The sequence below is a fragment of the Telmatherina bonti genome (assembly GCF_933228915.1).
Source record: "Telmatherina bonti genome assembly, chromosome: 5".
NCBI lineage: Eukaryota > Metazoa > Chordata > Actinopteri > Atheriniformes > Telmatherinidae > Telmatherina > Telmatherina bonti.
In genome coordinates this window covers 23,415,794-23,439,826 of record NC_136623.1, presented here as the reverse complement: position 1 = coordinate 23,439,826, position 24,033 = coordinate 23,415,794, and the positions used below count along the sequence as shown (strand labels likewise).

At 38.7% G+C, this 24,033-nt stretch overlaps 3 protein-coding genes across 4 annotated transcripts; all 3 read right to left on the bottom strand.

The window, feature by feature from the left end:
- Positions 1–607: 607 nt before the first annotated feature.
- LOC306756589 (allograft inflammatory factor 1-like) lies at positions 608–3,468 on the bottom strand. The gene is made up of 6 exons (XM_079241378.1): positions 3,461–3,468; positions 3,256–3,317; positions 3,053–3,119; positions 2,917–2,958; positions 2,625–2,790; positions 608–833 (listed from the first exon to the last, which is right to left on the bottom strand). Exons 3-6 carry the CDS (start codon positions 3,060–3,062, stop codon positions 746–748), a joined length of 306 nt encoding a protein of 101 aa, XP_079097504.1. The 5' UTR covers positions 3,063–3,119; positions 3,256–3,317; positions 3,461–3,468; the 3' UTR covers positions 608–745.
- Positions 3,469–12,125: 8,657 nt separating this feature from the next.
- cyp21a2 (cytochrome P450, family 21, subfamily A, polypeptide 2) lies at positions 12,126–15,024 on the bottom strand (the record flags this gene model as incomplete). The annotated part of the gene is made up of 12 exons (XM_079241109.1): positions 12,126–12,379; positions 12,464–12,567; positions 12,762–12,928; positions 13,029–13,142; positions 13,265–13,348; positions 13,458–13,544; positions 13,643–13,753; positions 13,989–14,084; positions 14,180–14,334; positions 14,418–14,507; positions 14,638–14,829; positions 14,898–15,024. The coding sequence occupies 12 exons, from the start codon at positions 15,022–15,024 to the stop codon at positions 12,126–12,128; spliced, it is 1,581 nt and encodes a 526-aa protein (XP_079097235.1).
- Positions 15,025–15,469: 445 nt separating this feature from the next.
- Positions 15,470–23,300, bottom strand: tnxba (tenascin XBa). Of its 2 annotated transcripts, none has more exons than XM_079240232.1 (15): positions 23,233–23,300; positions 20,635–21,857; positions 20,406–20,537; positions 19,251–20,321; positions 19,030–19,152; positions 18,441–18,584; positions 18,221–18,340; positions 17,985–18,140; positions 17,770–17,879; positions 17,556–17,688; positions 17,325–17,476; positions 17,142–17,238; positions 16,887–17,048; positions 15,979–16,142; positions 15,470–15,887 (listed from the first exon to the last, which is right to left on the bottom strand). In XM_079240232.1, exons 2-15 carry the CDS (start codon positions 21,722–21,724, stop codon positions 15,789–15,791), a joined length of 3,753 nt encoding a protein of 1,250 aa, XP_079096358.1. In that variant the 5' UTR covers positions 21,725–21,857; positions 23,233–23,300; the 3' UTR covers positions 15,470–15,788. The 2 variants fall into 2 exon arrangements, with proteins under 2 accessions (XP_079096358.1, XP_079096359.1); XM_079240233.1 differs by having other exon boundaries at positions 20,635–20,884; positions 23,233–23,297.
- Positions 23,301–24,033: the final 733 nt, after the last annotated feature.

Below are 24,033 nucleotides of genomic sequence, written 5' to 3'. Positions count from 1 at the left end.
CAATGGTCAGTGGTCTGAATCGAAAGGCGGATGTCACGTGACTGCTCCATGTCACGTTCTTTTACGTCACCAATCGTGCCGAAACGCAACGGTTAAGTTAAAATTAGTTAAACGCAGCTAAATGCGCGGCGACGTGTTTACCTTGTGTCCAAAATGTAATAATGGCAAATGTTTACTACATTTTGACTAAATAAACATGTTAACAGCTCCAGCTTCCCCGCGACCCTGAATTGGAATAAGCGGTTCGGAAAATGAATGAATGAAAAAATGTTAACATTCACATATTACTCCTGTTGTTTTATGCCCTCCTGCCCACACACACATGGAAACTTTACAATTTATTGAGTTTGATGTGTTGAAATAACATTTTTTTTTTTTTTTTTTTTTACACACAGCCAGCATATATCACTGTAGTGATGGTTTCTGAAGTAACAAAATTGGTTAAAGTTTTTTTTCTCTCACTTTTATTGTCTTTCCAAAAATTGCAGGAAGAGAGGTGATGGTTTTCTGCAATGTTAGCCCGTGTTAGCCCACTCTGAAAAGCAATTTTGACATATTGTACTCCCATGTTTATTTCAATCTTATGCAATATAAAAAGGTAGGTGGTTTCCACTATTTCATCAAATGTTAAACAATTTTGCATTATTTGCTAACTTTTATATTATATCAACAGGTGTCACAAAGGTCAGTTTTTATGTGGTGAACAACATATGACAGACATTCTGAACTGGAATTGAAACATCTCTTAGGGCAGGTCTGAAAAGGTCTTGCGAGAAGGTGGTCCGACATCTCTCTGCTCCTGTTCCTTTCCCATGCCTTCAAACATCAAGATCCTTAAATAAACAAAACACTGTGAGGAGCTTCCCAAGATAACGCTGTAACATTTTGACATTTACAAGCACTTTGTGTTTGATTCCAGTAACTTGTACTTTTTGTTGTTGTTTTTTTAAGTCACTTTTGATGTTGTCAGACTTTGATGCACATGCAGAAATCAAGACACAAGTTATTGGTTTGTTTCTGAACTGATAAATTCAATTTCAGCTTTAGCTAATCAACATACTCAATATTTTACACAAATGTTAATAGTGTCAGGATCTAACCAGAACCTTTCCCTCCCCACCCCCACCCCCACCCCCAAATATTTGCCAAGATTCCCTGCAATAGACTTTTCAGCTGGTATTCACTGTTGTTTTGAGATTCAAGTGCTGCCAGGTGTGTGGCAAACACAGATGAATGACATCTGACATATCTGAATGAGATTCAGTTGCATCCCATATATCCAGAATATGGGGCATAACTCTGTCCCCAAGTTGACAACACTCTCCCACAGAGAGCCAGGATGATCTTGGCACTTTCAGAATTTAGGAGTAGAAAGGATAAAATGGCCTGCTGTGAGTACAGACCTCAACACTAGTGAAATCAGATTGGGCGTGCTGTATTTGTGAGTAACCAACACAACCATGCTGGTTGACCTTTAATAAGACCTTCCTGGTTTAGGAATGGGACGTCATCCCACTGCAATATGTGATCAGGCAGGTGTTCACCGAGGGAGGAAATGCTGAACTGTTCTGACTTTTTTGGGGTGTCTACACACCACTAAGGTAGTGACTGTAAAATGAATTAAATATGGCAAAAATGTGTTTTTTCCTTATTATTGTGAAAGAGTGCAATCATCCAGTCCCAAACACCTCAAAATAGGAGTGAATACCAACAGGAGAATATTACTGGAGATTTTGACACATTTATGTGGGAAACTACTCAAATATGTGTTATTATATAACAGAAGCTCAATCCTGAGTTACACTACATTGTAAAGGTGACTAATTTGGCTTTTAGCAAATTATAACGCAATACAACTGGCATAAATAAACAAGAAAATAATCTTATTATTTGAATCTACGGAAGCGTAGAGCTGTCATCCTCATAGAAAAAAAGTTTGGGCCTTATTACGTTATAACGTGATAGTTTTATTGTAAAAACGTGAAACTATCACGTTATAACGTGATAAGTTTATTGTAAAAACGTCAAACATAACATGTATCTGAAAACGTGAACTTGGTCATTTTCGACTTTAGATGAGGAAATTGTGTGCAGGGTGGATAGGAGATCACAAATGGCTCATTTACAGGACTTGATAGAGTTTTTCTTCATACTTGGGTTGAGACATTGTGAAATTATGGTGCTTTGGAACACTTTCGATCCATTGTAATAAATATGCGTAGTTTAAGGACAGTTTTAAAAGGCATGGGTCTGTACAGAAGGAAAAATGAGTCCAATCCCCATGACGTGGCATAATTTCTAATTGAAAATTGAGCGGCACGAGAATCGCTATGAATGCAGACATCATCGGTGCATCCAAGTACCATCTATCCATCTCTCCTCTACCGCTAATCGGGGTTCTGATCGCAGCAGTAACCAGGGAAGCCCCCCTCCCCAGCCACATTCGCCAACGCTGCGGGGGGTCCCAAGGCGCTCCCGGGCCAGCTGAGAGATGTAATCCCTCCAGCGTTCAAGTGGTTATACGTTTTTAGAATAAAACATATCACGTTATAACGTGATACGTTTGACGTTTTTACAATAAACTTTCACGTTTCCGTATGAATCACCCAGCATCTCATACTCACAGCTTTAGAATTGCATTTCTCTTTCCCAGCATCATATTCAGGAAATCATTATAGTTGATGGAGTCGTTCGATGCACTTCCAGCCACCTCTGACATCATCTTCTTCAGCTCTAAGTGAGTTTTGGCCAACCCAAGTTTTTCCAGCATTCTTTTTAACCCCATCATATCTATCAAAGAGTTTGTTCATGCACAGAAACATGTCACAGGTGAATACCTCTTGATGATGAGTAAATTTACTTGTTGAGTAAGTTTCTTGTTGGTATAAATGTGATAAAAGTCAGGTGCACATTTACCTATGTCTCCTTTGTCATTCAGATCAAACTCCATGTATTTATCTAAAATACAGACCAATGGAAAATTATACCAAAATTTAAGGCTGCACACTGATTCAATGAAATGAATAAAGATTTAAGAGTCATTTATAAATACTTTTAAACATTTCTAGCTTTGAGGCCAATTCTTCCTCTTCTGCATACTTTGGATCTGAAAGAAAAGCCTAAGGACAGGACAAATGAAAGAATAAAAACTGGAACATTATTGTTGGCAGCACACAGTTTTAGGCTTTTTGGGATCAGCCTACACATATAATCAAATTATTCTGCTAAAATGTATGAAGTATCATTCCAGTTCACCTCATTGATGGAGTTCAGTTTTTCCTCCTGTTGAGACTTTAGAAGGCCATAGGCTTTACCTCCTATGAAAACCAGTGAGCAGCAACAACAAGCCATTAATCAAATAGATTAATTACCCATCATAATCATAGAATACAAAACTTTGTTGGTCAGACTGGTTAAATGAAGTTAAACACACACACAAATAAAAGGAAAGCAAACTGACCTTGAGTATTTTTGTCCATGTCTGCGAACAGCGCTGGGGAACTGTGAGACCACAGCTAATACTGGGAGGTTATGAGGGTGTTTCTGTAAAGTGAGACAGAAGAGGAAGTGAAGTGACAAAGTGTCTGTTTGTGGAGTTGTTCCTGTATTGCATTTAAGACTGTAACAAACAGGCGCCAGCTGTACAATGCAAAAGCCAAAATTCACACTTTGTCTGAATTTCACCAGAAAGGTCAAAGTAAATTCAGTTATAGAAGTTCACAGACATGTGAAGTGTGCTGCTCAGGACAGGTTTCCTGAAACCTATTACAAGGTTGCCAGTTAAGGGATTAAAATTGATTCAGTGTGAGTGTGTGGGTGTTTTTTTCTTTCATTTTTATGTGACAGTAAGGTTCACTGCTATAACTTACCACAGGACGTGTTAAGTTGAGCCACAGTCATGAACTACCTGTCTCGCCTCCCCTTTACCAACTATTCTCTAAATCATGCTTGAAAGCCACAAGATTTTCATCATTTTATGCCTAATTAATTTTTTTCAGAAAAGCCTTATAAAGCTGACACATTTATCCAGACTCTCAAGTTAAAATTGCCCAGTACAACCAGTAAGATCAGCTAACTGAGCATGTTTACTAGAGAAAACAGAAGTTAAAAGCCTTCCTTAAGGAGACATCGTGGCAGCTATGAATGGCAAATAAATGACCCAACGCTAAAATGTAGTTATGAGCATGCTCCTGTAGGCCAGCGATAATACGATGAATTGCTTTGTTCTTGCCACATGGTGGCAGAATTTAGTCACATAATCTGGTAAAGGAGAAGTGAAAAGAAATGCTTGTGCAGGTAGCTCAGGGTAAGACATCTATGTAACCCCAGGAAGTGAGAATGGATGGAAACCAAAGGAACCTACAGATCTGAGAGAGAAGGCAGCCTGAGCTTTCAAGCTGCTGCATCACATAGAAAATGGCACATCTTAATTTTCAGGTTCTATTTTTACTATTTCTGTTGCAAGCAGCACCAGGATGCAGAGGTGAGTTTCTCTCGCAATCATTTACTTTTAAGATAAAATCAGTTAATACTATAAACATGATTTATCTAACTGGTTAACCTTGCTTCTACATTTGAAACACAAGTTCAGTCAGCACAAAAACCAAACCGGTTAAACAGCCTGCTCTTTAAATATCAGATCATATATTTTTCTTATATGGAATCCTTTAGTGTACAGAATGTAAACATCGAAAGTAGATTATTTTTTTATTGCATCGGCTGTGTTTTATACTTCTTAATAGCTGTTACTCTATACTTTGCTCCACAGGTATTAAGACCGTATTGGCCCATAAGGAGGGAGATGTAGTTCTAACGTGTTTAGATTCAAATGTGACAGAAGTAAAGGGTCACAGAGCCAGATGGATAAAGTACGGCCCTGATGAACATTCAAAAAAGACCATATTTGATTGGCCAAACAAATCCCAAGGTGACAAATTACAGAATGACAAACGTGTGAGACTGGAAGAGAGTGAAAATGGACAACTCTGTCTTTTTTTGAAAACCTTGCAAAAATCTGATGCAGGGATGTACGGTTTCACAGTCTGGGAAGGATGGGAGATTGTTCAGGACAAAAACATATCTCTGAAAGTGAAAGGTATAAATAATATTAATTTATTCTTTATTTGTCAGACAAATCTTTCCTATTCATCACACGTCCTTTCAAAATCTTTCAGACTGCAGAGTCCTTCGAGCGGTGAAGGCTGCACCTCAAACCCCTGTTAGGCTCAACTGCCAAATGAACATCACATCAGGACTTCAAATCCCAGTAAAAATCTCCTGGGCATTGCTGAAGGGAAACAACTCTGTGCCTGTTGACTCTGGGAGAGCTGAAATAAACGGCACTTTCTTGGCTTTCCACTCTGTGACGACCAGTGACAGTGGTTGGTACAGATGTACTCATGAACAAACTCAGCGTTGCTTGGAGATCAATCTACATGTAACAGGTCTGATTTTAACCACTGCCTTTGACATTATCACAAACAAAGCTTTTTATTAATCCTAATTACTTTATTTAGAAAGCTTTCATGAGCCCACAACGGTTCCAGTTACTGCATTGCCAACATCTCAGCAAGGTTTGCTTTATCTTTTTTCTTCTTTTTTGTGTTTCACATCTAATACATTCATCCTTTTTTTTTGTATTGGAGGGATGTAATTACTTTTGCTTTGTGACTTCCTCAGCGCTGACTGGCACTGAGAGTGTCGGAGTCAACAGGAAGGAGGAGAGCAGTGAGACCTCAGTTCCAGTAGTGGCCTCAGTCATCACTGGGATTCTCATACTAGTTGCATCAGCCGGGTTTTTCATTTATCGCAGACATAAAATCCAGAGAAAAACACAGCGAGAACTGACACAACATGCAGGTTGGATCTGCCTGAAAAGCTCCTTCATATCATTCTCAGCTGGTGTAGAGAAATGTTATTTTAGCTTTACATTTTTTCATTTTAATCAGGCTGTCTCACAAATCCCTTGGATGTTTATGAGAATCTGACTCTTCCACGTTTACAAGGTGAATTTCACATTGTGTCCTCATGTTGTCTTTTTCTTCTTTTTTATGCATAAAGATTTACCCCTTTACGTTTTTTTTTTGTATTCCATCTTGCAATTTAAATAGAAATGACAAACTGGAGATGAACAGATTGAGGTTGGATTATGAAAAATGATCCAAACTCTAAATAATCCTTTGTTCTCCATTAATTAGAAACTGCAAAAGATAATGCCATCATAACAAATCTGCTGAGAAGGAGCAGACCATCAAAACACAATTAAAGCAAGGTGGATATTAATCAGAAAGGAAACAAAGAGGCCAAAGATAAACTTTTCACATCTGCAAAGCTCTGCAGACTGATGTCAATTTAATGGCAAAATGCGAAATTGTCATTTAAATGAATCTATTGATTATAAAATAAGGCACATTTGGAATATGTAATAGTTTGCAGACTCCCTAAAACACGGGAATAAGGTACTGGCCAGGTTCCAGTACCTGCGAGTGTATCAGGAGGCCAAGTAGGAGGCCTAAAATTAAATCAATCAGGTGGTGTGGATCAAGCCCAAGACTACTCGTCATACTGAGAACATCATTCACACAGTAAGGCACGGAGGTGGCAGTGTCATGCTGAAAGGATACATTCGTCAAAGCACCAAGGAAAGTTATCAGAATTGAGCTCACATTAATACAGATATTACTGTGATCTGTTAAATTTCTCCCTGCAACCATACAGCAGCTCTATGACTGTTTTATCCACCGACCTCCTTAAATCTGTTTTAATTCCACGTTGTAACGTCACATCACAGGGAAAACAAAACAACAAAAAAATGGATGAATACTTTCAGAAGGTGTTGTATCACACTCCTTGCTTTGTCCATAACGTCACTGAGAACCTTTTATTCTTCACAGATTCTGAAAACCGAACCAACAGTCTGTATTTGTTTCAGGAGGAAAGTTTGTGTACTTGTAAGTATTAAGTTACTATATTAAAAAAAAACAGTTTACATAATAAAGTTACGTTTCATCATATTCACAATAAAACTGTTATTTCTTTCTTTGTTTGCAGTTCAGTACTAGTTATTCTCAGATGACCTGTGGAAAACAAGATCAACTTTCCATCCTTGATTCATGCTAAACTGTAAAACTATGCAATGTCTTGCTTTTATACGCTTTGTTTAATTAAACTGATCATGCACATTTTATTCCAATAAAATGAAAACAATGTCATTTACAATGTAATCTTTTAATGATGTTTTTTGTCCAGTTTAATGACAGATCTGTTGAATGATGCAAAATCATGGTAAAGAAGATGAACACTGTTAAAAAATATCTTTTTTAAAATAGATTTCTAAGCAATAATTTTACGTTATTGATCAGGAAGTTTTTTTCAAGGTTAAAATGAAAAGGAAGAGCTTTAGTTTACAGCCTGGATTAAATCGTAGAAACCGTTAGCTGTAGAGGCCATTTCTCTTTTAGCTTCTCTCGGTCGTACTCGTTCTTCCTCATCGTCGATGACGTCATACACATGAGTCTGTGAAGAAGATGGCTCACGTTAACTCTTGTAGACATGTCAGTTTGTAACGAATCGACTATAAATGTGTTTCTTACCATTCCAATACTCGGCTGTTCTTCTGCTGAATTAAAAGAGGTGGAAAAACATGAGGTGTGTTCTTTTTTCTCACTGAACTTTGTATTCTGTAGCTGCAGTTTGAAAGGACTCACAACCAGATTCAGTACCTGCATCCTTGTTGCGCTTCCTCTTCCAAAGCACACATAGCACTACTGCGAGTATGCATATCAGGAGGCCAAGCAGCAGGCCAAGCAGCAGGCCTAACCATGCAGGCGTTAGTAGAGCTGAGGAGATGATATATTTGTTATCTTTTTGTCTGCATTTAATTTTACACGTTTTTACCTTTTTTTGTTTCTTAGTTTGTACATACGGTTAACAGACCACCACTTCCTTGATGTCATCAATGCGCCTTCTCTGAGCACAGAACAGGTTATTTCAGCTGAACTCACTGGGTGCACAGCCAAAAATAACATCTTCTTCAAGGTGTTATTAACTTTCTTTAATGTGCTCTGTTGGCCCTGTTTCATTCCAGACCAAGTTAAATTGAAATCTTCTTCACATTCTGTTGCGCAGGTCAGCACGCAAGTCAAAGTTAGATTATCTCCTCCTGGTTCAGACTCTGCTGTTACTGTGGAGACAAAACTGATGTGAGATGAAACGTGCTGACATCCACGACCATCTAAAAGTTATTTTCTGGAGTTTTAATGCATACCATCAAGGATGTGTAGTCTGATTTTGGTATGGACACTTTGCTGACCAGTGACCTCTATGCATGGTGTGTCTCCAGCATGCAGAGTTGTCACGTTATTGATGATTAAAGATGAGTCTGTATTCACATGAGATGCCTCTGTGTGGTCATTAATAGATGATGTATCTCTCAGTGGCTTTTTACCTATTTTCTTCTCTGCGCTGCCTTCAACTCTGAGAGAGGAACTGTCGCTGCAAGCGACTGATACTGAGTCACCCACTGAAGCAAACACTTCCTGTAGGCCATCTAAGGCAAAAACGAAATCAGTTTTTATACTTCATATGTCTTAAAACACAATTTTTGTATCTTGGAAGGTTTCGTACCTCTTACTGTTGTTGTATAACTGATGGTAGCTTTAACTTCCTCATTCTGAACTACGTGGCATTTCCATTTTCTACGATGATCTGTTGGCTTCTGTCTGATGATCAGCTTTGAGAAGCAAGGAGACTCATTATTAATACTAAATCTTTTCCCATTTATGGGTGTATCATCTTCAGTGGTCCATTTCATATGCAGCCCTGTGTTGTCACACTCCACATATCCAAGAAATGTGCTGAGAGAACAGTGAAGTGCCATTTTGCCATCTGCAGTTGCTTCTTCAGCTGTAACTGAGAAGTGAAAAAAGAAAAGTGACTGCAAGCATTTTTTGGTCATGGCAAAACAATTCTATGAAACGCAAGCACAAACCTCCCCTACCATTAAGAATCCGAAGTGATATGCTTGAACTGAGTTCTCCATCATCACAAGAGTACTGTAGTGCGTCATCCCACTCGAGGTGAGTAATCTCCAGAGAGCAGGACTTTAGCAGACGATACTTGTTGTCTTCAGGGTGTGTCACTTTCCCACCATTCACTAACTCAGTAAATATTTCATACTTTTTATTTTTCCAGTTAATAGCAGAACAGGGTTTATCAGAAGGTAAACGGCACGGCAAAATAACTTGATCTCCCTCTGTGGCAACAATCAGCAAATTATCTGTTTCAAACACACAGAAAAAATGCTTTTGTTACTTCCACTTATTACAGTAAATATAGAACATGTAGTTATCTAAAACAGCACTTTTTAGAATGGCAAACCTTCACTCACTTATAATTTACTTTATTCAATACGAAAATGACTGATTTGATTTAGCTAAAAACAAGTTTGAGATAAATTCAGCCTAAACAAAGTACAGTTTTTGAAAGGTTTTTAAAAAACAACAAGAAAACATATAAAAATGGCTCCAACCCAGGCCGTTGTATTTTTTTAATAAAAAATCTTTTAGTCATTTTATAATTCAATACTACTATGCATGACTGTCCTGCCAGTCCATCATCTGCCTGCTGGTCTGACAGTAATATTGAAATATGGTGTCAATGCAATGCTATGGTATCGATTAAGGTATCAATGCTTTTTTGACATAATAATAATAATAATAATAATAATAATAATAATAATACAATAACAACAACAACAACAACAACAACAACAACAACAACAACAACAATAATAATAATAATAATAATAATAATCATAATAATAATAATCATAATAATAATAATATATTAACTGTTTATTATCGACAAGGGCTATGAGAGACCTCTCTTCTGGGATTTTAATATGAAAAAAAAAAAAAAGCAACCAAAAATACTTTTCTTTGTACAAGACTGTTTAATCATCTTTGAAATGGCCCATTGGGGTTTAAGTTAAGTGTATTCCAACAACATGTTTAGGTTTTCTATTTGTGAAATATTGTGCAAAAACTAAAATACAGTTGTATTTAATTAGCTCCATTCTTATGACAGTATTCACCATAAAGCAAAAGCAATAACTGAACCTTCACTGGTTTGTAGTGGACAGGTGAATTCAAATGTTTATTGATCCCCAAATTTAATATTGTACAAGAATTATTGTTTTAATTTAGTTGAGTTGGATTTTGGGTTATTATCAGTTTTAAGACTCACATTTTATGGCAAAGGTAAAGAAAAATCTAAGCTGTGACAGAATGGCATGACCACAAACACATTTCATCATATTTCTACAGCTCATACATGTTACATAGTTCAATAATTACCAAATGAATGAAGACCAGCTGCATTCCTTGTAAGGGATATAATGAGAGGTAGTCCAAACAGTAACAGGGAACTCATTCTTCGCTTACAAGACATCTTCTGGCAGATTTGATTTTTCTTGCTTATTGCTAAAGACTTTCTTAACAACTGTTTCCAAAAAAAGTGTTCAGGAAATGACATAGGTCCATGAGGGGAAGCTCTGTAACTTTGACACAATTCTGTTGCCTCTGTACAAATCAATCCTTTGTTTTCTCTTGTGTGTTGTAACTGAACATGACATAATTGTCTGATGTGTAAGATGTTTGTGTGCCATTGGTGGCTTATTGTGTACAAAATGCACCTTTACTCATTTTACTGGCAACAATAGTAATACAAAGCAAACATATGTGTCTAATATTTGTATTTAAGGAATAATAACATGCAGGGCCAAGGTGGGGTGGTGTTACCCAAGAGCAAGTGACAACAACATGCATTTACTATGTTGTTTTACATTAACACTACTATGTTTTAGATCATAATATTGTATCGGCGCAGCATCATCTCACCAACTGTGTACGGGATTTGTCTGTTCAAACTGTTTACATTTTATGAAGAGGACGTGAAAGTCATATAACCACCAGATGGGATAGTTGGGCAAATTTAAAGAGCCAAGAATCCTAAAAAAAAACACCAATAAAATCTATGATTTGACTGGGTACAAGTTTTTTGAACAGTTTATGAAGGATGAATGCTTATGCAGCAGTAATTTGAAGAAACAATGCAGGACCATCCCAAGTAAACAATTGTTGATAAAAAAAAAAAAAAAATGTAATTTTAGTAATTTTGCTTTACTTTTAAATCAGATGGACACTTTGGCTGTAATAACCAGTTAATTATTTCCTTAAATCTAGACTTTTTCTTATTTTTTTTAAAAGAAAAGTCTCATGTGCCACTCAAATCTCCATGTGACCCTGAACAGACTCTATATAAAAAATGGTTAAGAGCTACCCATGCTGGTTGTGTCTTCATTAGAACCTTGACATTGTTAAAAAATGTCATGAAGTTAAGGAAAGACATCCATTTTCTTAACTACTAAGTCCAAATCAGGGTCACCGGAAGCTGGAGCCTGTCTTACGCAAAGATACTAGGAGGAATTATTAATAACTTATGAGAAGATTATTGCACTCAACCAGTGGCGGAGTGTCTAACCGGGAGGTTCGGAAGGATTCTTGATGAGCAGCACAAATCTTGGGCTGGCAGAAATTACAGGATGCTCAAACAAATTTTCAACAAAACATATTTTGATTCTCTTTGCTCACTGCATTCTTATCACACAGATACACAGACAAACACTTCAGTTTCCTTTTCAGTTTGTCTGAAAAGGAAACTGATAAATGTTTGCCTGTGTATCTCTGTTTTCTGTTTATCTGTGTTTGTTGAAGTTGTTTCTTTATTTATATGGACCTTTGTGTCTGGACCAAATAAAATTAGAGTCCCCTCTTAAATATTACTTCATTACCAACCCTTCTCCACACACTTACCTGTCTTTATATCTATTCATCACAGTTAGTTTGATCTTTGTAGAAATAAATAGACAATACTTTCAATTTTGCTGCCAGAAAATTATGCGATGGAATTGGATCTCTTTCATCATGCAGTTATGTTTTAAGTACATTCAGATAATAATCAGATCTGGGATAAAGAGAAAAAAATGAGAAAAGAAAGTTTAAAAAAACTTTAAATTTTACATGTTTACATATCATACAAGCAACAAGTAAGCAACCCACACCCCTTTATAGATCATCCACAGGTCTGGGACGGGCTATAACTTTGTAGGACTTGATCTTAAGTACAACACTGGCGACCCCTTTCAGGTCAGGTGGGGAGATGTCGCTCTCAGGAGACACAAATTGAAAATCTCTCATTAAGTAGGCAGTGAACAGAAAGAGTTCCATTCTGGCGACAGACTCCCCCAAGCAGAGCCGAGCCCCGCCTCCAAAAGGCACCAAGGCACGAGTGGAGCCTCCTCCTCCTTCCAGAAAGCGCTCTAACAGAAAGAGCAGTGACTTAGTGTTAAAGCCGCTGAGCCAGATGAAAGAAATGCACTTCACCCAACAACTGGAGCAGTTACCTGGTTTGAAGCTGTACGGCTCAGACCAAACCGCAGGGTTGTGATGTGCACCAAAAAGGTTAGGAATGATAACTGTATCCTTAGGGATGAAATAGCCAGCAATTCTGCACAAGACAAGGGAGTTACACATTGAAACACGTGGTGTGTGTAGGGTGTTTTTACAAAGATTTAACCAGAAGTCTGGTTTTAGATAAATACATTACTATATTTCATCTGAAGTCAAAGTGACCTACATACACCTTTTATATTAACATGATCCCAAATCATTGACTAATGCTTTCATTGCAGCTCAGCTGACCTGCTGTCTCTGATGGCTCTGTGTGGCACCGCCAAAGGTGCCACCGGTCTGAGTCTGAGCATCTCACTGATCAGCGAGCACAGCACAGGAAGTCTGTGTCTGTCACTGTACTTGGGATATCGTTCCTCTAATACTGTGCACAGCTCTTCATACACCTTAGTTTGCACCTAAAAGAGGAGGGGAAATTATTTCATGGTTTGTGAATGTTGTGCTTTGTGAAAAACAAACAAACAACCCCCCCCCCCCCCACTTTGAATATTTTCATGCCTCTGGCCTGTGTAACAGGAAGGCCACAGTCCAGTTCAGCCAGGCGGCCGTGGTCTCTGTTCCCCCAATGAGAAGGTCCACCGTTGCCATATGAACATGAACATCTGTTAAAGGCTGGACATAAGACAATGTATAATTCAGTTCACGTATGGCTTGATTTTCCACTCTTTTTCAGTCAAATTCTATCCTTACTGATCAAACTGCTAATTTTCAGAGTAAGTGACGTATGATTTCACCTGGTCATGTTCTGCATTGTGTTGTTTCTCGAGACCTTGAAGAAGGAATCCTATTATAGCAACTTCGTTTTTTTTGTCTTGCATCTGCATAAACAGCAGAACTAAAGTATAATAAACATTGAAATATCTGTTTTGGACTCTGAACACATTCGATAAGACTTCAGTGCATATCAGTTTATTTGTCATTGTGTACCTTAAAATCGTTGAGGTGTTGTGTAATGATTTCATCTCTCTTGGCAACCTCTTTGAGAAGACAGGAAAACACTGGATTGGGCAATTTCTTTAAAAAGAGCACATTGCATAATCCTTAAAAATCTCATTCACCATGGTGGTTTGTGTTGTGTGATTGACAGCTGTGATTGTGAACACAGTACTGACTCTGAGCAACGGGAAGGAGTCCAGTGCAGAAATCCAAGACGAGCCCCACAGACCAACAATCTCATTCAGACAGTTGTGGAGTCGCTGCAGCTCTGATGAGTTCTTATCAAACTAGAATATGATAGAAAATACACCCTCAAATGACAAGAATAGTACACTTTGACCAATGCTTATGCAATACACGCCTCTAAAAAGAGCAAGACAAACAGTAAACTTACACACTTCTCAAGATAAACAACCATCCGAGTACTGGTCTGGCACAACCACAACTGCTCGTTGATTTAAAATTCATAACCATGCCAGTCCTCATGGGTACAAAATAAACCACTGGAGAAGAGATACTCACTTCTTTTCCGAAAGCCAAACTGGTGATGACATTGCTGGCTACCACTGTGAAATCTTCTGAGAGATCCACAGCCTTGCCCTGATAGGCCATCAAAACCTAAGCGGTTAACAAACTTTGTTTTTATTAAGTTATGTGATGGCACTGGAAAATTCCCAACACTTGGGTCTGGAACTGCTCCTTGTTTTCGTTACCTTTCTCAGATACAAAGCCTGCCTCTCAATCACACTGTGTAAAGATTGCTGGCAGCAGTGCTGCAAGGCACCGTGAACCAGACGACGATGTGCCCTCCACTCTTCAGTATAATCCCCCAGAGAAATGTTTTGCCCGCCCCCAGACACTATATTACCTGAGGTAAGTGATGGCAGTTCATGAGGATAAAATATTTATAATAAATATAACTTCAGCAAAGTAAACATATCAGCTCCTCACCTGTGTATGACACTGGTCTCCCTGCAAAGTCTGACCATTTCTTCACCAGTGCTTCTCTTATGACTTCTGCACTATTAAGCACTACCATGGCTTAAAAACACAGCAAACATGCAAGATTTTTATAAAAAAACAAAACATGTACGATTAAAGTTTTAGCTGACTTGTTTCAATGTTTGGTCGTGTATTTAAAATTGTATATAATCAATGAATGAATACTTACTAGTGTTTCCACATTTGAGGCGGTAAATGTCTCCGTAGCGTCTTGCCAGATTAGTCAGGTGAATTGGTAGGTGATCGTAAGTCAGCTCCATCATATTACCAATGAGAAAACGGCTTGGGGGGCCTGGAAGGGAATGTGGTGAAGAACGAGAAAAAAACTGATACAAGTAGTGCTGAGGTCCAGATTCAGCTCCTACAGAGTTAGAAAAGAGAAACAAGAAACATACAGGCAAAATCAGTAAATTGTTAAAAGAATTTTACCTTCAGACTTAATTATTTTCTTATTCCCTTGTTCATATTTATCTCTCTGACCTGAAAACAGCACCACTAAAAGCAACAGAAGGAGAAAAAGAGCTCCAACACTGATTGTGGATATCTCTCCAGCCATGATGTGTCCTCCTGCTTGGATTCGGCCTCAGAAAACAAGTCATCATCGTTCTTCTGCTTTATATCCTCTCATCACTGTTACAGCCCATCCAGTAGATAGGATGCTGGTGTTTTTTACTAAAATCAAGGATGTCTAAATATTATTAGGTCAACATATCTGATGATGAGATGACTGTAAATGCATGTAACAAGACACATCCTGATAAATGCAGCAGGGATACACTGAAGGGCATGATAACATATCACAGCTGGCATGACAGTAAATAATGACAGTGTTCCTTTATCTTAGTGCAAATTCTTTTTCACTAAATCTGTTTGGTGTTTATACAACATGAAAAAGAAAACACGCACACACTTCAGACCCACTTTAACCACTTTTATTCCAATGGAGCAAGACAGTGCATATTTAAGTACAGTAGTAGTGGGCTAGCACGCCATGATGGTGTTGCACAAGAAGGAATTAGGGTAAAAAAAACAAAAACAAATGTTGAACTGAATGGGTCAAGCTGAACAGCAGAACAGCGTACAAAAAGTTACAATGAAACATCTCCACTTTGTTTGATAAAATATTTTCCATAAAATCAGCTCTCAGAAGAAAAATCTTGCACATTGAATCGAATATATTGATAGCTGCAGTAATAGCTATCAAAACCGCTACAAGGAACTTCAGCTGTAAAGAGACATGCAGCAGCTGTGAGATCCACTGTTTTCTGGTTCCCTGGTGCTCTAATTCTCTGTTTGCGGATCATGGAGAGTGATGCACCTTTAGCCGTAAGTTGTAGGGGAGAACCTGGAGGGTCTGAACTTCATCTCAGTGAAGGGAATGGAAAAGTCTTTGCCTTTCCAGTCTATCCAGACTACTCCCTATGTTAGAGCAGAAACAGGGAAACAATGACATGGTCAGAAATGGGCATAGAGAGTGCACAGAAGTTAAGACAGAAGGCACCTGTCTTACCTGATTATTACTGTTGGTGCCATAAAGACCATTGAAATTAACCTTATAGCAGTTATTGTACCACCAGCCTCCCATGTAAGCCTTGGCACAGTGGATACCCAGAGGGGCAGGGTCTTTGTCTCGGGCTGAGAAAGGGCGTCCATTGTGGTACCTCAATGAGTCACCTGACAGAGAAAATGCAATAACATTGAGACTAAATCTGTAAGGTATGGATTGCATACATGCTAAAGAACATTTCACAGTTATGACAAAATGGACAAAAAAAACATCTTTATTATGTAGAATCATGGTGTCCCCCTAACTTACAGTATTATTATGTTTATTTATATCATTTATATAATCTTACTGATATAGTTTATCTAAAACAACATTGGCAGGGCTCAGTATTAATGTCCAGTATAATGTAACTTCTTATTAATCATAAAGAAGTTAACTTCTTAATGATTGTATGAATTTACACTCAGCTTGGTTTGTATGATGAAGGGTGATGACTCAGGTTGATTATGAGGGAAATAAAGTGTTTATGATTTATGACATCAGATTTAAATGTCTACATACTAAATATGGCATGTTATGAATCATATTTATTGACAAATTCTCAATGATTTAACTGTGATTAGTATGTTAAAGCACACACTGTAGCATTTTGCTAAATGTTTCACCATATCAGACAACACATAAACACACACAACACACACACAAATTACATTAGCCTTTTTTCAGGATCTATTTCTGTGGTCTAGCGTCCAAATGTTGTCATTGCCTGATTTTTTGAGAGGTTGTGATGCAAATCTGTAGCTGCTGACAAAGTTTGCTTCTTTCTTTCTTGAGAATCTTTTCATTGAGAAGCTGATGGCAGCCAATCCGCAGCAGTGATGTTACATTAAAAACCAGTTTTAAAGATTAACCTGCTGTTCCTGTGTAGCCAGATACTGTGAGTGCGTAGTGCTTCTCCTCTGAAGCGACAGAGAAGTTGGCATAGTGAGCATAAGCCGCGTCATTTCCTGATCGCATATCCACTCTCAGACTCACTGGACCAGCATGGGTGAGATTGTGCAGGAGCTCATTTCCTGGAAAGGAAGGCAAAAATATACACTTTAGGCTGAGTGTGAAATCTGTTCTGATTCTGATTTAATGAAAGCAAGAATTTCCAAGAATTTTACCAAGCCAGAACTCTTCACTGAGGTTTCCGAAGCCAGCCCTGTATTCACTCCAGGTTCTGTAAAAATCTGTTTTCCCGTTCATCCTCCTCTGGAACACCTGCACAACACAGAAGCTTCTTCCTAAACCAGTTTTGCCATTGATCTGCAAACATTTGTGGTAGACATAAAAGCAATTTGTTCTACCGTCCAGCCGCCTCCATCAGTCTCCATGTCACAGTATACTTTCACCACTTGTCCCTCTTTTCCTTGTGGATAAATGTGCACTTCCCCTGACTGTATAGCTCCATTCAGCAGCTCCTGCGAGCACTCGGTCGGGAAGGGGAAACGGAGTTTTCCTGTGGGGAAAATATTACTTATAAAATACAAAAGATATTTGTTTAAATTATAGAAATTAAATAATTTTAAAAACAGTACCTGTGGTGAATTCTGAGGTGACAACAGGTGTGTACTGTCCATTTTTCTCGCCTTGTACCACAACAGTATAATGTGACATTGGCAGCAGCCCCGTCAGTGTACACATTGTGACAGTGGGCTCCAAGACCATCTCCTAACATATGCACAGAAACACACACCGAGTAAGTATCTTGCAAATATGACAATCATGTGCTAAAGAAGAATTAAGACCCACCTTGGCCTCCTCTCCTGCCACCTGATAGATCACTCTGTAACTGTGATATCTGACAGGAGTTTTCCATGTGATCACTGCAGTGCGAGGTCCAACCTCACTGGCTTTAACCACTGAATTACAACAGTCATAATGAGCAGGCTTTTTATTTTTCATAGCTAATCAGCACATGAAATTAAACAATGTTTATTCACTCATTTAAATTCCCTTCTACTGACCAGTTGGCGTTGTAAATTTGGTTGAGATGGCCATGCTCTGGAGACTGTCCTTTTGGCTCAACACTTTGACTGTGTACAGGGTTCCTCTCTGAAGGCCTTTCAACTGGTGCTCCACTGAGTTTCCTGACAGCATCACTGTTACCGTCACATTGGGTGCTGATGGCCAGGAAAAAAAAAGACTTAAATCAGTCATTAGCACTTTGTCATTTGTCATTTTAGCATGTGGCAGCACCCACTCTTGGAGGACTCATAGCTGATGATGAAGTGGTCTACTTTCCCCAGGCTGGGCGTCCATTGAAGTACAGCTCTAGTATCTGTCACATTGATGGCTTGGAGATGTGTTGGAGGGGCAGGTACTGCAGCCAATAGATAAATCACAGTATATTATTTTCATTCTTCACATGCCAGCTTGTACAAAGCAGCTGTATGTAAAGGTGAGGTTATCTGATGGTGTACCTGTGGTGATGACAGATGTGAGTTCATTACTCTGGCTTCTGCCATGAGTTGCAGTAACAGTGACGATGTAGGAGGATCCAGCAGACAACTCAGACAAAACAACATGGGACTGCTGAGAGCTCACAGTCACAAAGCGTGTCTTTCCTAACAGAAAAATCACAAGCATTCAATCTACACATGCAAATCAATGGAACACATTTATTATTCTAAATAACTTTTGGACCTTAAAGCACCTTAAAAGTTGTGTGTAACACATAGTTAGCCATAGTCAGATCGTTGTTTCATGCTGGTGTCATGTTGGACCAATGGCTGAGAAAGATATCAAGTCAGAGAAGGCTGCATTCCTTTATCCATGTAAATAGGTTAAAGAAACAAGCTGAAATCTCTGCAACAATCGTTTGGCAAAACTGACAGGTATCTTTTTGTATCCTGTGTGTAACTGTGATACAAGAAGCAGTAACAGTAAGAGTGAAAAGGAGCCCTTGTACTGAGCCAGTTCCTAATCGAAGATCCACTATTGCTGGTTGTTTTTGTGTGGGAAGGTTATAGCTGTGATTTAATGATGATATGACTTGCATATTTGACAGACCTGTGACAATGTTGATATATGTGACTCTGAAGCCTGTGAACATGGTCTTTGGTTTGGTCCAGGAAACAGTAAAAGAAGACTTGGTTACATTGCTGAAAACCATCTTTGTGGGTGGCTCAGGACCTGGTAACAAAACAAAGAGATTCATTGTATGAAACTGCGTCATAGTTGCTCACTATTCTGATTTGGGAATCATGCATCAATGTGTTAATGTGTATTACCCGTTGTTGCTGATACTCTGTGAATCTTTGATCTTCTGTCTGTTGCAGTTCCATATACATCCAAGACATAGCGTGCGTTTGCCCGAAGATTACTAAACTCTACAGAGTTCACATTGCCGGGGACCACCATAGAGATCCCCTTGGTGTCAGTTTTACCTCTTGAAGCAACATCTTTTCTTGAGGAGGCAGCTGTGACTGCGCTTTTTCTGTGCACCTCAGTCATGTTCCTTGTTGTAGGCTCCTTGTCTTTTTCGCGAGTCTCCTCCTCAAATCTGTCAAGTTCATGTTTGTCACCTTCTGTCTGCAGCTCTCTTCTGGTCACAGTGAAGTTCTTGAACATCCCTTGTGGTGCTAACCACGTGACAGTAAAGCTGTAGGAGGAGACGTTCACAACCCTCACAGAACCTAAACCTCCAGTTCTCCTGGTGCTCATCGAAGAGTCTTGGATAGTTGTTCTGTTCTGAACTTTAGAGTCGTTGGATGTTGCTACAGTTGTTGCATTTACAAATTTATTCTTCTTTGGCACTTTCCCTTTTACAGTCTTGTCAGTAGCATTTTGTCTTTTCTCAACAGATTGTACACTGTCTCTGTCTAATTTGTCTGTCTTAATCCTCTTGTGTCCAGATGACAGAGTGACGTTCTTCTCTGTCATTGTGGACTGCTCCCCAGATTCCTTTCCTGTTTTAGTTCGGTTTTTTCTAGTGTCTTTGGAGAGAATGGCCTCAGTTTTACTTGTGCCATTTATTTTCTTCCAATGACCTCGTGTTAGATTAGATTGAGGCTCATCTTTAAGATGGTCAGTCTTTTGGTGGATGTTTATGGTTGTTTTCTCTTTACGGACCTCTTTTTTTGTTTCATCATGCTTCAGAGGAACTTCACCAGTAGTTGGATGGCTAGTTTTGTTTTGGCCATTTGAAACTTTAGCATTTGTCTGCTTGTCAGAGGCATCTTGTTTGTCTTGAGTTTTTCCAGTTCCTGGTTTTTCTTTGACGGGCAGTTTGTTTTCCTTATCCTTGTTCCCCTTAAGGGTTGTTGTTGTCCCTGTTTCCTTGGGTTTCACATTGGAACCTCCTGAAGTTACAAAGTACAAGTTGAGAGTCAGTTAAAGTCCAAATCAAAGACACTTTTATAACAAAATTCCTTAATCATACTTACTTTCATTACACTCTGCACCTTGCTCACACTTACTGCAGTCTGGACCCATGAATCCTTTTCGGCAGATACACTTCCCATTCTCACATTCGCCTTTGCCACTACAGTCATTTGGACAATTTGCAGAACATGGACCTGGCCAGCAACAAAAAGAACCATATTTGTTTTGTTTTTTTTAAAGTAAATCTGTGGTAAGACAGTTAGATGTTATAATTTGGTGAGTAGAACATACATTTTTCTTTTAGAAAGGTCATCTCTTTTTCCAGTCGAGCAACACGTCCTTTGAGAGCTGCCATCTCAGTCTCACATCCCCCAGTGCAGCCCCCAGGTTGCAGGCTTATCTTATGAGACATCACTAGAGGAGTGCCAGGCTTCAGCTTAATCTCTTGTTCCTTGGTGCTACTGGAGTCACATCCGTCACTGATGACCACCGTGATTTGTTGCGAAGGAGGAGGTTTTTCTCTGCTTGTGCTGGTGGGGACCTTGGTGAGAGTAGTGTGGTTTGTAGCAGCTGGTACTCTATCCTTGTCCATAGAAACAGTCTTTACTGGTGTTGACAGAACAGTAGGAACTTTTGTGGGCACAGGCTTGTCTCTGGACTCCCCGTCACCAGTGGGGGGAGTGTTATGAACAACAGTATGATTGACAGAGGCTACAGGCTTACTTTTGGGGGTTTTAGTGCCACTGGCAGGAGTAGACTTAATGGATGTTGACTGAACATTTTGATCTATGGTGGGGGCAGGCTTGTCTTTGGCAGCCTTCCTATTTTTGGTTGAAGTAGATTTCACTGAAGCAATGTGATTGGCAGACTGTTGGGGTTTGCCTTTGGTGGATATAGCCTTAGTGAATAAAGGAAGCTTTGTGGATTGAACATTTGGAGCTCCAGTGGGAGCAGGCCTTTCTTTATTAGCTTTAACGTCATGATTTGAGGATGACTTAGCCTGAGCAGTATAGTCACCTGAAACTTGCTTGTCTTTGTTGGTGATAGCACTGCTGGCTGTAGTAACCTTTAGTGTTGCTGATGGAGTGGTTTGTATTACTGCGGAGCCAAGTCTGCTTTTGGTAGCTGCTGTAGCGATGATTGTTGACAATTTATGGTTGGAGGCTGGGGTAGGTAAAACAGTCAGATTGACTGTGTTTGGCTTCAAGGTGGGGTGAGCGACTTGTTTGGTTGGGGTAGCAGTGGTTTTTGGTTTTGAAAGGGTGAAAATGGTATGGGATCTTGACCCCTCACTTCCTGTGGCATTTCTCTTCTCATTGGTCGTGGTTTGAAATGATGGAAATGGGGTGAGAAGGAGGAGAAGTCCCAGAGTAAATAACATTTTGAACCAGCAGCTGTGGCCAAAGAGGGTATTGTGTTTGGAATTTCTGTGAATAAGTAACTAAAAAACTATGACTTCCTTCCTTTATACCTCTGAAAGCACTTGTGAGAGGGGGGACTTTGCTAGGCTGCTCCTAAAGATAAAAAATAGAGAAATTAGAATTTATTTTGATAAAGGGAAATCCGATTTAAAAATGTTTGTGTCCGTCTGAGTTCTAACAAGACCTTAAATGAGCATACATTTTTAGCACCAGCCAGCTACCTATTCACAGAGTTCCCATTCATACTTCTCAGATAAAGTGGCTACTCAGAGGCTACTCTTACATCAGCCTCAAGTTTTATGCCTCACTCTTTGCTGTCCTTTGCCAGAAGTGGAATGGTACCACATTTTTTCAATGTTTATGGAACTCAGTTTAATCATCTTGAGTCATGAGTATTCGTCCTGTAAGCTACAACTTGCAGAATGTGTACAGGCCAACTGTACCTGTACAGTTATCCTTTATTCAGTGAGAATTTGAGCTTGGCATCTTACTGTGAGTATGCATTTCTTCTTCATATAATTTTTTATTAAATTTTATATGACATTGAGACACATTATGCATTTTACTAAAGAAGTTCTCTTCTAACTTCACAAAATGTTCCTGACAATAAAGAAAGTAGCACCCTTTCAAATTTTAGATAACAGTAGATAAAGCAAATTTAAGTTAAAAAAAACAAAAAAACAACCAAAAAACAAACTATCTTTAAAATAGAGCAGTTTGCCAAATGAAATAAAACCTAAATCTGCAGCAAAGAAAGTGAGTTGAGTGGGAAAAGCAGAGAGCCAGCCAGTGAGACCAGGCGACGATTCAACAGAGCCTTATTTGTGACATGTGGGATCCCACATGTCTATTGTGGTATTGAAGGTTATAGCTCATATTACACTAAAACAGCTTTTTTAAAAAAAAAAGAAACAACTACAACAAAAACAAAAAAGAATGGAAATAAAAAAAACTTAATAATTTCACTCATTTGTTTTTAAATCAATAGAAAATCAAACTTGTCTGTCTGTGATATATGGTCACGACAGCAAGCCAAAACTTTAGATATTGTATTGGAGTGTGTGGGATAACAGATAAGTTGCAGTATTGGCTTTATTTCTCAGATTGAAATGATTATACAATGACCCAATACATTTGACAGAATAAAAATGCTAAAACTTGTATAAACTTCAGGAAGTCTAAAAAGCACAATTTACCACTTCCTGTGGCATCCCTGTCGGCTGAAAAATACGCTCAATGCAAGTATGCATAATATTTCAAACAGCTTAAGCTAAATGAACACAAAGGTGCAACATTTCCAACTCATTCAAAATGCAGAGAGAAGATAATGGCCCCCTAAAAAATAGGATTTTTAAATATTTTCATATATCCTACAGTTTGAATATTCTCAAAAATGACTGCAGTTATCACCTCAATGTCAAAATTACACATAAGAGGAAAAGAATAATCAATTCATTCTTTGTTTTACCTTTGTCTTTAAGTTTCTGCCTCCATCAGATCAGGAAGAGTGTGCAGATTTGCTGGATATGATCTGGAAGGAAAGAGGTGAGAGAAAGGAGTAACTCTTGAAAGTACGAGAGTGATAAAGTCTGCTCCTACTTAAGAACAGCCCCCCTTTACACACATACACACCTCACTCTTTTATACCACACCTCGTGGTCCCACACTTCCAACCACCATTGAAAATATTTGTGTTGGCTTTAAAGAAGGAGTTGCAATTTTTTCTACTGTTTTGTATGTCAAATGTGGTCATTTAGTTTCTTGGATTCTGTACTCAAAGAACATACTTTTGTGTGTGTGTTTAATATATGATTTTAATATACATTCAATCCACCAAATCTAAAGTGATACTTCCGTCCATGTGTAGTAAGTGTATTTATTTAAAATGAAATTAATCAGCTCATTAAAATCCAAAGTATAATTCTAAAAGCTGCAGATAATGTAAAGCAATAATAAGTAGCTTTGCAAGGATCCGTATAGTGATTCCCTGTTAGCCATTTACATCTGGACTTATACCAGAGACGGCCGCAATCAGCACACAGTCAGACTGCATAAAGTCCAGGTTTGAGAATCATGATTCAGCTGGAATACATAGCTTAACACTGTTCGTATTCAGTGCTGATTCTGGGGGACAGGAACCTCTCGCTATATGAATAAGCTATTTGTTGGAGGTAATGAGATGTAACTACGTGGGAGTTATGTAAGTAACCAAATATCCACTAGAATTAAGGAATGCTCTGTGCAGGCACTACATCCCTGACCAAATGGC